This window comes from Octopus bimaculoides, chromosome 2, assembly GCF_001194135.2.
Source record: "Octopus bimaculoides isolate UCB-OBI-ISO-001 chromosome 2, ASM119413v2, whole genome shotgun sequence".
Classification (NCBI taxonomy): Eukaryota; Metazoa; Mollusca; class Cephalopoda; order Octopoda; family Octopodidae; genus Octopus; species Octopus bimaculoides.
The window spans coordinates 30,363,741-30,381,888 of NC_068982.1; the positions used below are offsets into that span (position 1 = coordinate 30,363,741).

The window sequence follows — 18,148 nt, forward strand, 5'->3', positions numbered from 1 at the left end:
TATATATAATTTGCCACTACAAACACACACATACACATACATTTTTATATGTATGTAAATGTGTGAAAGTCATGAAATAAAATAAAACTGAATTTACCAATATAGTTAGTTAAGTTGTATTCTAATTTTATTGTATTTTTGGATTGCATGCCATTTACTAACGGTTTTGTTCTCCAAAAGAACAGAAGAAAATACTAAAGAGAAAAAAACTGAAAAGCTCTAAGCCCTAAGACATCAGACAGGAAGGTAGCAAGCTTGGATCTGTTTGTCCATTTTATGTTTTATTGCTATTGTTAAGTGATGTTGCAATAAGAATGCCCACTTTATTTTGCCCTACTTATTCATTACTTTTGAAATCTATTCTTCGCACAAGGTCAGTTTATGTCGATAGTTTCCATTAAGTTCAAGAGGTAAGTTAAAACTTCATTGAAAAATTGCTGTTACTTACTTCATGCAGTTCTACCCCCTGTGGCAGGCTGCTTGGATGTTAATGCATACTATGTGGTAATTCCATCGACTGGCTAAAATGACTTGTTCTTTTTGTTTTTGTTTGTTTTCTCTCCGTTGTCTACTTGGCTGAAAACAAAACAAAAAAAAATATTTGAAAAAACAGAAAATGAAAGAAAGAAGTATGATAGATAAAAGTGAACTTTTATTACTAGAGAAAGCAGTTTTACTGCAATTTTCTAATTGGGTTTATGCATTTTATTCAAGTGCTCAGAAACAGACCATATTATTTAAAGTAGATATAACAGAATTGATAATATAATTTTTATGTGATCTTGTATTTTGTAGGACAGTGTGTGTGACCTGGTTTTATTTATTTATTATTTTTTTGGTAAATTCTTAAATAGGTTCTTCCTTTTAATAATTGCTGCCTTTTAGTTTTGGGTCAGATATATAAGTAGACTCAGCTGGTTGTATTCATCATCAACATCTTTATATTTTCTGTTTTAATCTTTATTAGCCAGCTATAAAATTGATGTGAGTAAAATTTAATTTCAATTATCAACAGGGATTGAACCTGCTTTTTTTAAATATTTTTATTAAGAAAAAAAAGAAATATTGTCATCATCATCGTCATCTCTATCATCTTCATTACCTCTCTTAGATTTATCACCGTCATCATTGTCATCATTGATTTCAGTTTAGTTAAATTTATTTGAAGACCTCAGTGTCAGCGAAGCAAAACAGAGATATAGCAAGCAACATCACATATTCTAAAGCATGTCTAATATCAGTCATAGTATGTGGGAATGAAGAGGAGAGAGCAGTGATATGGTAATGATATGGATATTTTAGCTAACCTCCGTAGATTAAAGCAATATTTACAAATACAATGGTGATGATGATAATATTATTATTATTACTATTATTATTTTTGCTGTTGTTGTTAATGGTAAAGATTAATTTTGACTTGATACCACTGCCAAAGTGAATATTATAAAGAGAGACATGATTAATTGATTTCACTCTTGGCATATTGGCTTGTTGCTTGGCCTCATGTCAGCCCTAATGAAGCAGATCTGTAGTCGAAAATATTGTAGCCTATCGCACGTTTTTTTTTTTTTTTTTCACTTCATACAACATGGTGTGTCAAAATATTGATTGTTATTTTTAATAGGTTGATCCAACATGATGAGGTTTCCTTGTTGGTTTGATATTCATCTTGTCGATCTCCATATCTTATCCTCTCAATCTCTAAAGCACTGATTTTAATTACTCAACACTATCAGTGTCGTTTCAATATCCTTTAGGTGTATCATCTGCATATTTGGGCTGATGTAATTTATACAGGTGCAAACATTCTAAACCACATCCAAAGCAAAGCAACGAGGCATCCTACATTAAAAAAGATGCTTCCTTGTTTTGGATGTGACCAAGAAAATGTTCCTTCATTAGCACATGACAACCACTCAGCCACTCAGTTAACAAAATGCTTCTTATCTCTGGAAAATAGCAGGTTGTGTATCACCCAAGACACCAACTTTTCATCTTCTTGTCATCTCTGCCATGTATTACCTCAATTCCCCTCTTCATGTATCAAATTATCCAGTCCGTTTGTATCTCCAGAACTGGAACACCATTCATGATCATGTGCTTCTCTAGAATCATGAACCAATGCAAGACTAGATTAAACAATATCACTGTCAACCTCACCAGTCTGAGAGAACTACAGTTAAGCTTATGACTACCATCTCTCCTTCCTCCTTTTAGAGTTTTTTTGTTTGTTTGTTTTGGTTTGCTGTTTTAATCCTTGTATTACCATATTTCTGTTGAGATCCACTACCTTTGTTTCATATAATTTTGAAAGTAAGGAGGACTTTAATAAAATAACTTTGTCATTATTAAAATGGTATTTGAAACAAAAATTATTATGTAAAGTTTTGATGTAGGTTTCTTTAAAGAGGAAGTTTGTATTATTGCCCCAAAAGCAGTCTCAGGCATGTTCGTACCAAGGGACTATTCCGAAACATTTGAGTCCCTCATAGACTAATGAAACAGATGTGGTCAGTATGCAGCTTAAGTATCACCAGATCCTTCATTCTACAGGAAATATATAGAAATGGGGGAACCATGAGTCTCAAAACTTGCAACAGAGCAGATTCTACTAAAGGAGCCTTGATGGTAATGTTAAACAAAAGGATGTACTTGGCCCATCACCAAAGTAAATTTTTAAGAAATAAGCATTTTGTATGAATACACTTGATATGGTCAATTTATAGAGAAGACTCTGTATTTTTGTTTGTAAAACTCTGATTTGTAATATGTGACATTGAGTATCATAGAATTTTGTTTATAACTTAGTGCAATAGGCATTCCATTTCTAAGTAATTTTCTGTTTAATATGGTTTTATATATTATTGCGAAGGTGTTTATTCCTTTCCGGTGTTTTAATGTTAACTTTAAATTCTTTTTCTATTTGCTTACGTGGTTTGTCCTGTTTCAACTGTTATTGTCATTCCTGATATTTAGCATTGCTTGCATTTTGCCGCAATGAATGCCATCTAACCCATGTGAGCATGGAAAAGTAAACGTCAAAACAACGGCAGCAGCAGCCATCATTGTCCTCATCATCATTATTACATCTATTATGTCATATGAAAGTCAGGAAGTGTTTTTAATATATTTTCTGCCATAAATTCCAAATATTTGAATTTAGCACTCACTACACTTTCGGAGTGGTTGGCATTAGGAAGGGCATCCAGTTGTAGAAACCTTGCCAAATCAGTTTGAAGCCCAGTGCAGCCTCCTGGCTTGCCAGTCCTCAGTCAAACCATCCAACCCATGCCAGCATGGAAAGCGAACATTAAACGACAATGATGATGATGATGATGCAACAAAATTCCAAATGAGTGAATAATTGGAATTGTTTTGACAATTTATAATGAATATTTTATAAATTAGGTTACACTTGGAATAGATTTACTAGCTTCGATTGGAAAAGGAAATTCTTTCTTTGTTATATAAAAGAATGTAATCTATAATATCTGAAAGAAATTGAAGTTATAAATTGGGCTGAAACAGTCACTTTTAAAACCAGTCTCCACAGGCTGGCACATTCTAAATAGAGTTCTAACTCCATAGAGTTATTTTTATGTATGGTTGGACAAATACACAATTATATATATGAATAAGTGCACTGAAATTAGTTATAGGGTGTGTTTTTAATTTTTTAATTTTTTATTGATACACATGGCTGAAGATGGAGTTTGAACTCTTTATCATATAGGTCTTCAGTTTAGCCCCTTTGACATTCAGCTTCCATAACTTTGTATTTTCAGGTTTTCTATTGTCAATGTAATAATAGGATGTCTTGTTTTAAAGGTGAAAGATTGGATCCTTTATTGTATGAACAAGAAAACATACAGAGAGGCAGGGACTGAAAAAACATCATTTACGAAAATATTCATTTAGCTCTGTTAACATCTTATTAAATTTCTTTCAAGGAAACTCATTTAAATGTTGACTTTGTAGGCATTTAGATGTTACCAAAAGAACTATTTTGTTATTATCTTCTGCTCAAGAGAAATATATAAATTTATTATTATACACAATAAATCAACCAACATCCATTTTCCCTCTTTTATGTATTTTTTCCTTTTAAAAAGCTTTATAAATGTTTCTGTATGCAAATTTAGACACTTGCATTTGACACATTGTTGTTTACAATAATTGCTAATGCTAACGGCTCATTGTGAAGAAAGAAGTAGAATAATTTACAAACTAGGGAGTGTAAGAAAGCTTATTGTCATGCGCAAGATTTAGGTCTGGGAGCTATAAATCTGCAGCATAATGCTCTTGAGTTTTTTAAAAAAACATGTTATTAATAATTGTATTCTGTAAACTTTGAGAAAGAGGAGGAAAGATAGAGAATAAGAGAGAGCAATAGAAATATGACAGAAGCACAGATATTGTTACGAGTTTCTTTAGACTTTTGTCTTTAAAATCTTGCTTCTAACCTGACTGGGATTAGTTTTACTATGGACATGTTTGGTAGGGTAGGAAATAGAGGGCTGCTGCATAATTTACAAACATGTCATTGATGGACATTTCTAAATTTGAATCCTGTTCGTTGAATTGAATACGAATGTTAAATCAATAACAATTGGTGGGCAATCCTTGTGTTCTTGTGTTCCTTAGAATTCATGGAATTGCACTGAATTCTACCTCTCTAAAGTTACATTTTATTACTTGTCTGTACTCTTGAGATTTGGACAGATAAATCCTTTTGGATTCTAAGTAACAAAGGTTTCTTGAATGATGTTCTTGCCTGAATAACTAAATAACAATGCATTCTGAACCTGGATACTGTTAATAATAATAATAGTAATAGTAATAATAATAATAATAATAATAACCTTTTCTACTATAGGCACAAGGCCTGAATTTTGGCGGGAGGGGATTAAATTGATCATGGTGGCATTGGAACTCAGAACATAAAGATGGATGTAATGTCACTAAGCATTTTACTCAGCATGCTACTGATTCTGCCAGCTCTTCGCCTTAATAATGATAATAATAATAATAATAATAATAATAATCTCGAGAAGAAGAAAAACAACATCAAAAACAGCAGTCCTTTATACTATAGGTAGAAAACTTGAAATTTAATTATATTGACTCCAGTGCTCAGCTACTATTAATTCATTGACCCCCGAAAGGATAAAAAGTAAAGTTGACCTCGGCAGAATTTGAACTCAGAATGTAAACACGGACAAAATGCCGCTAAGCATGTTTTCCAGCTTGCCAACAAATCTGCCAGCTCACCTCTTCAGTAGTAGTAATAATAATAATAATAATAATAATAATAAACCTTTTTACCATAGGCACAAGGCTTGAAATTTTGTACAACAACGACAACAAAAACAACAACAACAGCAGCAATAATAATAGTAATAATCCCAGTACTAGAGGTGCAAGGCCTGAAATTTTGTGGGAGGAGACTAGTTGATTACATTGGCCCCACTGTTTCACTAGTACTTAAGGATGAAAGGCAAAGTTGAGCTCTGCAGAATTTGAACTCAGAATGTAAAGACGAACGAAATGTTGCTAAGCATTTAGCCTGGCATGCTAATGATTTTATTTGCTCACTGCCTTAATAGTAGTAATAATAGTAATAATGATAATAGCAACAATGCTGGCATGGGTTGGACAGTTTCACTGCGAACTGGCAAGGCGGGTGGCTGCACCAGGCTCCGATCTGATTTGGCAAGGTTTCTACAGCTGGATACCCTTCCTAATGCCAAGAGTGTAGTGGGTGGTTTTATGTGCCACTCCAAGAGTGTAGTGGGTGGTTTTAGGTGCCAGTCAAGCAGCATTGGCATTGGCCATGCTCGAATAGTACTTTTTACATGCCACCAGCATGGGAGGCAGTCAGGTGGCACTAGCATTGGCGCCACTCAAATAGTGATTTTGATGTACCTCTGGCATGGGTGCCAGTCAGCCAGCACTGGCATCAGCCACAGCTATGATTTCACTCGGTTCAACAGGTCTTCACAAGCACAGCATAGTGCCCAACAATTGAAGGATGCTTTTAAACGGGCCAGCTACGCGACACTGGCATTGGCCACAATTACGATCTCACTTGGCTTGCCGGATCTTCTCAAGCATGGCATATCTCCAAACATTTTGGTTGCCTGTCATTGCCTCTCTGAGGCCCATCATTCAAAGGTCATGCTTCACCACCTCATCCCATGTTTTCCTGGGTCTACCTCTTCCATGGTTTCTCTCCACTGTTAGAGTGTGACATGTCTTCACATAGCTGTCCTCATCCATATGCATCACATGACTATACCAGCGCAGTCATCTCTCTTGAACACAACTGATGCTTCTTTTGTCCAACTTTTCTCTCAGGGCATTTACACTCTGTCGTGTATGCACACTGACGTTACACATCCAGCGGAGCATACTAGCTTCATTTCTTTTAAGCCTACATATGTCCTCAGCAGTCACAGCCCATGTTTCACTGCCGTGTAGCAGTGTAAGCGATCTCCCTTACTCCATTCCTTTTCTATATAAACTACTTCAAATGGAAACAACTAGAAACATTTCTGCAGGCAGTACACAGTTTTACTTGATAAAATTATATTGAACTGAGGTTGGGAAAATGTATGAAAGTAAATGCAAAGAGAAAACTTGATACTATTGAAAGTCATGCTAGGTAATGAAAAAAAAAAAACCAAAAGGTGCAGGAGTGGCATCATGCAGTCTACTTTTCACTCTGTACGACAGCAGAAGTAGGAGCTCCCTGAACTTTGCCCAGGCTATTCTTGTTGTAGCAGCTATGCTCTCAGAGCATCCACCTCTGCTACTGACTTTGTCACCTAGGTAATGGAAGCTATCAACTACTTCTAGTTTTTATGTGTTTCAAACGTTGTCTAAGAGGAGAATTCTCTCTCAAGACTATTAAGCACAAATTGTACTACTCAAGCTGTGAAGAGCAGATTTGGTGTTTGTAGCTGACGATAAGAAAGAAGACAGAAGTGCGTGTATCCTACAATCTAATAACATGATTTGAAACCCAATGTGTTCATGCAATGCTGTCTAGGAGGAAAATATATATCATCATCATCATCATCATTTAACGTCCGCTTTCCATGCTAGCATGGGTTGGACGATTTGACTGGGGACTGGCGAACCAGATGGCTACACCAGACTCCAGTCTGATCTTGCAGAGTTTCTACAGCTGGATGCCCTTCCTAACGCCAACCACTCCGAGAGTGTAGTGGGTGCTTTTTACATACCACCGGCACACACACACACACATATGTATATATATATATATATATATATATATATATATATATATATATATATATATATATATATATATATTTACAAGTAGTAGTACAGAAATTGAAATTGCACTGAGAGTATATGAGAAGTTTTATATTTACAGTAATGCATTTAACCGGTTTCACATTTTTATAATTTTTAGGAGTGTAAGTTTTCAGAGACATAAGATTTTTAATTTTTTAATTTTCTTTTCTTACTGTGAATAAATACTGAGCAGTGTAATAACTGAAAGAATGTCTGGGAAAGATAATAGATACTATCTACTTACAATATGATACTAGGAAGATGAAGCGTGATACAAATAGACAACTATTATAAAGTAGATGTAGTTGAGTCAAAAGAGAACAAAGGAAACTGTTAAACATATTAAAGGAAATAATTGTGTTTGCTTTTCTCTATATAAGGAAACAATATGATATGTTGTACTTAAGAAGAAAGACTTTGATAAAAAATATATTAACATTGAAACAAATGGAGAAAAACGTTTCGACTTGATCAGTGATCTACAAGACTGAACAGAGGTAAAGAGAGCCAGTATGGAAGTCAATAATAGCAGAAAAGCTCTTGGCTGCAGTCAGAAACATAAGTTCTATAATAACTATGCAGAGTCAATTCCTTGATGCTAATTATACAAACTACAAAGACTAAATAACTAAACAAGAAATTAATGTCAGCGTTAGTGTTTGCTGTTGGCATAAAAAGATAACAAACAATAGACTTCTTCATCTCTGACTTATGGAATATTTTCACATGTTATTGCTGTTTAACCCTTTCGTATTCAGATTACTCTGTCAAATACAATGCTTATTTATTTGCATTGTTTTAGGTTAATCATCCATTTTATTGTAGTTTTGAGATTTCAGTGATGTGATTGTTTGTAGAATGGCATAGTAAGGTAGGTCTGAGGGGTCAGATCTAACCAGTTAGGACATAAAATAGATAGAATAATTGGGTCAGATGTGGCCAGTCTAAAAGCTAATGGGTTAACCCTTGGTTAACCTTCATGCTAGAGACTATGGTCAAAGGCATTACAGTCTTGACTGTCTTGTTTATTCAGTATCAGTATATTCTAGGACTGCAGCATTTAGTACATCCTTCCTTTTGTAAGACTGTGGAGTGGGAGATGAGAAAGTTTGACTGGTGTTTCCAACATTCTGAGCTTAGGCTTTTTTGCTGACTTGCATTTGTTCTTGCTGTTTATAATCAAGGGCATTCCGATTGTGACCATCCTCGTCTTTTTCAGTGTGCGTGTGTGTGTAGTGGAGGGACTGCAGTATCTCCTGTTCTTATGTGGGACAGTATGTTGTAATTTGAGATAGCTTTGGATATTCTTTCTAGAAAGTTGAACATATATGTAACGGTTCTCTCATTGACTTAATCTTTCAGGACTGAATAACTTACTTTCAAGTCAAAATAGAAAATATGTTGCATATATATACACACCATTTGTTATATAACAATCGTAACTATATATAACACTTGTATTTGTGATGGGATATGTTTATTTAGATCAGGGTTTCTCAGCCATTTTTTTTTATCTATGGACCCCTTTGATTACTATTTTATTCTGGTGTATCCCCATCGCCATTTGATGTTTAAAAACTAATTTTATAGAAACTTCTTTCAAAATTCCCATTTTATTTTTCACACATTCGCTTGTGTAGGTTGAAGTATGTAAAATGTTAGAGAAAGAAACCAAGCTGTTTCTTGCAATGCATACCAATATAGACATCTAAAGCAAAATATTTTCAGGAACCATTAAAATGCTTCTGTGGATCCCCAATTTAGTATTTTGTTGCATCGACCCCTAAAATCTTATATGGACCCCAGTTGAGAACCACTGATTTAGATTCATAAAGAGATCAATGCAAAGACCCTGTAATCAGAGCCAATGAGGAAAACAACCTATCCATTTTGACAAACATTTCAATTTTTTCAGAACAAAACATTAGATGTGATGAGATGGAAAATTTATGAGAATATGGAGATCCTGGAATGGAAATATCATGCAATCTGCTATCTTTTATTGTTTACTTGTTGGAGCCATTGGGCTGAAGCTTTTCTGGGGCATTGCCTTAAAGAGTTTAGTTGAACAAATCAATCCTGGTACTTACTTTTTTACGCCTGGTACTTCTTCTATTGATCTCTTTGGGGTTGTAAACAGACTAACATTAGTTGTCGAGTAATGGTGGGGGACAAACACATAAACGTGTGTGTGTCTGTCTGTCTGTGTATGCCTCATAGACATTAATCGGTAAGAGGCTACTGTAGAAGATATCTGTTGAAGGTGCTGCCCAGTGGGACTGAATCCAAAAACCATATGCTGGTTGCAAAACGACCTTTTCAACTACAAAACCATACTTAGAATAGAAAACAAACAAATAGCAATGTAGTGTATTTAATTTTGCACTGGTATGAGAAAATCAGAGAACAGTTTAATACAATGAACTTTGGTCCTTTGTCAAGGAAAAAAAAGAAGGTAATGTTCCATGATGGTTCTACAATGGATATATCATGTTGATCCATTTTATAAATGAATTAGTGTAAAACAATTGTATTTCTTGGCAGAAAGGAGTTTCTTTGGCAAGGAGAATAATATGCAAGGATGCTGTTGTCTGTTTCTCCCTTACAACATAAAATTAATTACCTTACACATTGCAAGAATATAAATGTATATTTGGTATTGCACTGGAAACTTGCATAAACTGTTTCAAAGCCGGTGGTCACCCAGTCTAATTCACTTTACTGCTTCTCTTGTAGTCATCTTCCTATAAATTTGATGGTATGCTTTGACACATCTTCAACACCAGCTTCTCTCTTTCCCAACTGGAACAAAGATGTATCTCTCCCACAGCAAAACACCAGTTCCTGTCCTTCTGTCATATTGTAAAACTCTCTTCACTTGGTATAAAGCCACATTTCTCAATTAGTTGAGGAAGTTTTATCTTGTAAGTTATTTGGTGACCTCATTGGTGTTGGTGCCATGTAAAAAGCACCCAGTTCACTCTATAAAGCGTTTGTTGTTAAGAGGCACACTCCAATGTCTACTTTGGCATGGTTTCCATGCTGAAGCAGTCATTGGAAACTGGCAGTGCTCTGGCTTGCCAATTCTTGTTGAACCATTGAACTAATGCCAGCATGGAAAATAGATATTCAATAACAACGATGATTATGATGATGATGATGATGATGAAGCTTTAATTGCTGTCTTTCCTTTGATTTCAGTGTGGCAACTGTCGAACAATTGAAACAAACATATGTACTGACACCAGCTGACATGAAAGATGCATACATGGTCCACATTGTTGATCAATACACAGAAGATCATCCCACCAGTTCTGTTATGATATTTACCAATACATGCAAGTAAGTATTTTACAAGATCAATCCATGAAGTGTTTTCAATAGTTGCTCGCTGGCTAATTACGACACCACTGCCTGCTCTAGCACTGATTTTCTATATGTCACTGGCAGAAAGGTGAGTTGCTGGTATCTCTAGCGGTTGACCAAGAAAGCTCAAAATCATGTGATCTGGTGATCTTGGTGCTAGTGATACAAACAAGTGTGTATTTTGCAACTAAAGCCTATATGAGAGTTTTTCTCATGATATCTAATAGATACCATGCTATCTAATTGATACTTGGTATCTAATAGACACCATGGTATCTCATAGATACTTGTTCTAATAGAGCGTCCACATTTAAGTGGGAATTCTATATTATATGAATTTTCTTCACTGCAAATAATTTCTAAACTAAACACACTTACTAACAACATTTGCTGACAGCTGCTATGGTTTTCTGAAACAAAATCATATTGATAGGATGGTCCTGACTGATGTTGTAGCTATGACCATCCTATCTTTTCTGGCATATTATATACAGGGCTGACTGATGCAGTACACTTGGTAATTAGTAGAATCAAACAAAGAAAAGAAACCTATAATAATGTAAAACACTATTTCAACTCTCTCTCCTTCTATCTCTCTCTCTCTCTCTGTCTCTTTCTATCTCTCTCTCTCTCCTTCTCTCTGTCCCCTCTCTCTCTCTCTCTCTCTCTCTCTCTCTCTCTCTCTCTCTCTCTCTCTCTCTCTCTCATATTATTTGAAATGAAATTATTAGCTCTGCCAAATCTATCTCATTACCTAAACCATTATGTAAAGTTATTCCGGTCCGTGCTTTCAATTCCCAATGCAATCTTTTAGTATAGTATTTAGATGTTGCCATACAATCTATTGAGTCAACACCTGATACAATGTTGGAAAGGTTTTAATTTTCTCAAAAGAAAGGATTGACCACCTTCAGTTGCAATTGCCTTGTTCCTTTATGTATTTACTACTAAATTATACATTTTTGTTATTTATTATATAGATTTACCTTGTGCTTTATTTCTGTTTACTAATATCATTGCATAACGACCACCGCAATGGTTTCTCTCATTATTATTGCATAACTTAATCTCATATAAAAATGGGGCATATATTCTGATCGCAGATTTTATTTACATTTGTTTAGTAGATATATTTAATACAGTTGACATTAGTGAATTTATACTGTCTAGGATAACATGAATTACCTTATATTGCTCATGTAATAAATAGATTTGCAATGCCTACGTTGTGATGTTACTTTGTAAATCTAAAGATTTCCAATACTGCTGCTTCCTGTTGTGTGTTATTAATTATAATTTATCAAGCATTTTGTTTTCCTGTTAGGTTTCGATGTTTGCTTACTGTAGATGTTGCTTTACTCTTCAGAATCTTTAGTTTACTGTATAGATTGCTGTTCTTAGATTTGTTGGCATATGTTTTATAAACTATTTCTATTTAAGCCTTGATTGCTGTGATGACGGTAGTTGTGCTTGCTATTACTGTTTAACGCTGTCTTAGCCATAATCCAGGGAACTCGGGGCGAAAATATTCTAGTCATGACCATTCTGCCTTTTTTACAGACACCGCCTTTTGGTGTATCTTTGATTACACCATCTAATATAACGTTTCTATCATGAGACTGTAGGATATGATTTGAGAGGGAGGGTTAGATGCTACTTCTAGCAGTTTGAATAATCTTGTTGCTGTTTTTAGCTTTGGAGTCATGTAGATGTAACCCTTATTAACACCCTTTGTTAAAAACAGTTTATTTTACTAATTATAGTTAGCATATATTATTTTGCTAGTAACTGCTCCACTTCTGAACCAGTAAAAGAATGTTTATGCAGTCACCCAATTTGTTAGAAATAGGTGCAGGCATGGTTAAAAAGCACTTTTTGAAACCATGTGGTTTCATGTTCAGTTCCACTGCACAGCACTTTGGGCAAGTGTTTTTCATCATAACCTCAGGCCAATCAATGCTTTATGAGTGAACTTGGTGGTAGTCAAAATGCGTGGAAGCCCACTATATATGTGTATATGAGGAGCTGCTGAAAAGTTCCTAGTTGTAAGGTTATGGCAAAAGACCTGGTTGGTGACCCAACCTTCGGAGTTCTTTTACATGTCTTAGAAAAACTGAAGAACTGCTGCAATGAGTGTGTGAACCTAAGAGGGGAATATGTTGAATAAAATCCTAATTAACTGGTTCTCCTGTATTTTCTTTTACCCAAAGCCAAAAACTTTTCAACACCCCCTCGTATGTGTGTTTGTCCCCTACTGCCACCAGTGTTGGTTTAGTTTATGCCCTTGTGACCTAGTGGTTCAGCAAAAGTGACTAATAGAGTAAATACCTAATTTAAAAAGCAAATACCGGGGTTGATTTGTTCAACTAGAATCCTTCAAGGTGATACCCCAGCAAATCCACAATCGAATGGCTGAAACTAGTAATAGATAAACAATAAATCTCTCAAATGACAACCTATTTCTTTAACCTTTAGGAGACAACAAAGCCAATCTGTCGGCCAAAAAGTCAAATAACAAAGAAGATTGGTTTATTTTGTTAGTTCATTCAATTTCCTACAAGAATATATATAGTTTTATATATGTAAAGTAATTGCTTTATTTTTTATGATTTAAAAAAAAAAAAATAAGTGCATGCCCTCTGTAGGGCTTGTGAAAAGGGCTTTGTCTTCTTGGCACTAAAACTCCAAATGAGGCTCCATCTCCAAAAGGGTTAAAATACATTTAATAATAATATTAATAACAATTCAATAATAACGAGCACTCAAAGAGCGCAAGCCTCTCTGCTAAGGCAACACCAACGTCCTATCAACGATTAGCCAGAGATGATTTTTAAAATGAGAATATCTGAAATAGACTCGACTGCTCTCACAAACAAGAATACTAAAAATGAACTCAACTGCTCTCAAAATTTAAGTAAAAAAAGACAGAAAAATAATCCAGAACCGGATTGATCCCAAAATCTAATCAGTTTGTGCCAGTCACGAAGCCAAGCATCCCTGAAAATTTAATCCGAATCCCTCCAGTGGTTCTTGAGATATCTTGTCTACGGACAAGCAAGCAAACGTGACTGAAAACAATATCTCTGCCTTGACTAAGGCGGAGGTAATAATAGGGCTGTACCAGACTCCAGTTCCTCAGCTTACCAGCCCTGGTCAAGCCGTTCAACCCTTGCCAGCATGGACAATGTACACTAAATGATGATGATGATGCATACATGATTCTTAAAAAAAGAAACCAAATCTGGTATCCTTCCAGCTTTAAGTGTTGTTTTGCTCAATCAAGGCTGATTTGGAGTTAAGCAGCAACTGTTTCTTTGGATTTGACATTTCCACATTTGTTCTGAAAATTTTGTGAATTAAAGGTATCAACTATTTTAACTAAACAAGTAAGAAAACTCTCATCTTGGCATCTTATTTATAAATTTTATCCAGTTTTCGATTTAGCTATTGATTTGGGGATTAGTGCTAACAAAAACAAAACAGAAGAGAAAAGAATCGATAGCAGATTCAGTTTAGCATTGGAACAAAATACCTTTCGGTATTTAATTATGACCCCCACACCCAACTTTGCCTTTGATCACCAATTAATTAAATACTAATCAAAGATTGATGTCAAAATTAATCAGTTGTACCACTGAAGCTGATACTCCAGCATGACTACTGTTCAATGATTAACCCTTCAGCATTTAAACCAGTCATATCCGGTCTAAATATTTTTCCTGCTCTATATTCAAACAGGCCAGATCTGGCCTCTCATACTTACCTTACAATGTCGTTCTAAAAATAAACAGATGCATCATTGAAATCTCAACGCTGCAAGGTAGTACATAATTGGTTCAAAGCAATGGGAATAAATAAGCATTAAATTCGACAGTAATCTGGATGTTAAAAGATTAAAACGACTGTAAAAGAATACTAAATATCTTAGGAACATTTAACTAAAAAAGTTTATTTTTCTATGGTTATATTGTTATATTAAATCTGAACTAAATACAGTTCTAATCCATCTCGAAATTGATACTGGGAATTTAATTAGAAAAATTCCGAAAGAGAGTTATTATTTTTTCTTCTTTTGTTTTTACCATTTAGAAGAAATCAGTTTTATTATATTTTAATTTATAAGTTGAACACATATCCTTTCTGTACAAACATTGCTAACTTTCATATGACGTCCAATGCATGTGTATGTGCATGCATGTGTATGTGCATGCATGTGTATGTGCATGCATGTGTGTGTGTGTCTGTGTATCCAAGCTGGTTATTGTAATTAGTCTCTGGGGTGATATACAGATCAATGAATACTTATTCAAATAGTTCTATCTTTGCTGAGTGTGTTTTAAAAATGTCTATAAAGCCATCATTTGTCAGTGCTCAAACTATCAGGGAAAGTGAGGTAATCTATCAATATTATTGATAATTTGAAAATCACATATAATGCCTGCAATATACACGCATGCCCACACTTATACAGAGTTGTGTGTATGCATTCACTGATACATACATACAAACATCTCTCTCTTTATATATATATATATATATATATATATATATATATATATACACACACTCACACACACATAAACATACACTCATTATATACATACACATAAACCCATTGTGTATGTATATATATATATACTCACTTATATATACACAACATGCACACACTTATATACATACATGTATATATTAGCATGTGTGCATAAGTTTATGTGTCAAAAAGACAAAGAAGGAACAGTCATTTCATGGAATTGGGAGGGGATTCTTATTGGAAAACTGTAAGAGACTGTATAGATAATAAAAAAAAAAGACAGAAAATGAAAAGAAAAATTTGAAAGAGAAAAAAAAAAGTAGGAAAGAAAATAAAGAAAATGATAATATAATAAATCTTATCAGTTAATCATCATTGGCACTTTTCTTATCAATTGTTTGTATGTTTGCCTTCTTACATTTTCATCAGTTGCAGAATTTGTCCTTTTATTCCATTTTTGTTTCCCCCTTTCAAGAAAACATTACTATCTGTATGGTGACTTGTAACACCTAAAAGATAAGAAATGTTATGGGTATTACGAATTATTTTGCTGATCTAATTTAAATATTTAATTAATGATGACATAAAGATTGATGTAGATAGCAAATATGATGCGTAAACGTCAGGGGAGGTAGATGTAAAGATGAAAATGTTACTAGCTTTGTGGGAACACATAACTAGTGTATGTATGTTTTTGTTTCATTAAAGTTTTAGTTATGTTCATTCTATATCTTTCATTTTCCCAATATTCCCGCTAGCTTCACAGTCTCTCAAATGCAATAAACATGTTCTGATTACTTTCATACAAGCCATGCCTTTATCCATTTGGGAATAAGATGAGATGAAGACTGCATATGTGGGCTATTAATTTTCTATGAGTTTTGTGGGGGACAATGATGAGGTGGAGCTAAATTTTTAGTATGCAGGTTATCTGTTTGTTTATGCTATAGGGGTGAAATATTTGTTTCGTGTATTTCTGTAACCATGCTGTAATTCATACTGACTGTTTATTAATGTGGTTTTGTTTTCAAATAAATAATCTACTACACCATAGATCTTGCTTAGTTGTTGATGCACTATTTTGTCTCATATAGTGCCTATCTACTTCTCATACTAATTTAATGTTACAAAATGTGTACTTATGTTGGTTGTAGTGAGTTTTAAACAGGTTTAAAGTTAGTTGTATATGGCATTATGTTTGATTATAGCAAATTGTATTTGCAGTTGTTTTGGTTAGCCATAATTTGTATCTTTTATAAATATTTGAGGAGGCAAGTATTTGAATAGATTATATTTTTGTCTTTGTATTTTTCTCTGTGTATTGTTTATATTGCTGCCCATTTTTGTCTCTAAGTAGGTCACCTCTGAATTTGGTAAAATAATTGCTCCACCTTTGTCTTTATAACAGAATGCCTTTTACATTGTTTGACAGCTTCCCATTGTCGGAGAAGAACAGATTTACATATGTAGTGTATTAAATATATGACTGTTTTAATATTATCTTCTGTATCAGGTTCTTGTGTTAGGTGAATTTTTCTTTTCTCAATACTAAGGTTCCAAAATTAATAATTTTACTCTGATCTTCAAAACGAAAGGGTGCTGGCATGTTTACTGCCTCTATAATACTAGGTAGAGCCAATAAAATGGCTGCAACACTTTGCTTTACTGTAACCACACTATGACAATATAGAAACATTGTTGATGGTTTGCAGAACAACACCATTCCAAACAAATAGCATAGAACTTATACAAAAACAATGTAGAAAGTAAGACACCAAACAAATCAAAGAAAAGCCCTTGATTAAAAGAGCAGATAAAGCTAGAATATTGTCACATGTTCCATACAAGGGAAAGCTGTCTCATATCATATATATATATATATGTATATATATATATATGTATATATATATATATATATAAATGTGTGAGTGTGTATATATATGTTTGTATGTGTGTGTATATATATATATATATATATACAAACATACATATGCATGTGTGTATGTATATATGTGAGTTAATTTCCTTTCTTTCTTTCTCTCTCTCTCTCTCTCTCCGTTATCCTCCTCCCACTATTGCCTGACCGATGACGACCTAAGGTGGTGCTGTTCTTATTCATGTTGCCTTCAACTGCACCAGTCATGATTTTCTGAGCTTCTTGCTCTACCCCTCCCATGTCTATAGTCCTTTAGGACAGTTTTCATTTCTCCTTCGTGTTACCCACTTTTGTCTTGTCTTGCAGCCATAAGGCTTTTCTTTTTTGTATATGTATTATTATCATTATTAATTGTTGTTTTCATGTGACCCTAAGCCTTTATTCTGTTTATTGTTTTTTCCCTTGTCTGTCCACTAACGGTCTCATCTCAAGCCTGTCTCATTTTGTTATATTTTGGTCGCATTCCTGGCAAATTTCTTCCTGGTGCTTCCAGAGTGGAAGCAATATTATCGATTGTGGCTGAAATTGCATTTGACCCTCTGGCCGATAACTGATGGAGAGTTGGTGACCGTCTGTGTTTTTTGTCCACATGTGTATTTAGTATATGTTTGTTTGTTTATTTACTACACCTTTTTTTAAAAACTTTATATATAAATATATAAATATATATATATATATATATATGTTAATTCTCTAAATGAAGTATTAACAGTAACTGCACGATAAAGTGTAGTATATTGCCACTTAAGTGTGGCTGACCCCTAGGGGTGGATGTTACTGTTGCTTTTAGCCCCAGGAGGACATCTCCTCCAGCTGGCTTATCGACACACGACTGTGTCCTGTTTGCCAAGGGAAGCTATCCCTCTCACCTCGATCTGCAGCACGAACGTATCCGGATTTCAGGGTTATTTCCGTTCGTCGGCATCCGACAGCTGCTGACCTTGGTGAGAGAGACAAAAACCTGGCAAACTTATATCTTCTTTTCCAGTGAA

The 18,148-nt window shown here is 34.4% G+C and overlaps 1 protein-coding gene across 1 annotated transcript in view; it reads left to right on the top strand.

The window, feature by feature from the left end:
• LOC106878420 (probable ATP-dependent RNA helicase DDX49) overlaps window positions 1–18,148 on the top strand; it is a 608,416-nt gene that overhangs the window by 418,013 nt on the left and 172,255 nt on the right. Inside the window, exon 6 of the mRNA XM_052976052.1 lies at window positions 10,525–10,665. Coding sequence (XP_052832012.1) covers window positions 10,525–10,665 — 141 coding nt within the window. The remainder of the gene's footprint in view (window positions 1–10,524; window positions 10,666–18,148) is intronic.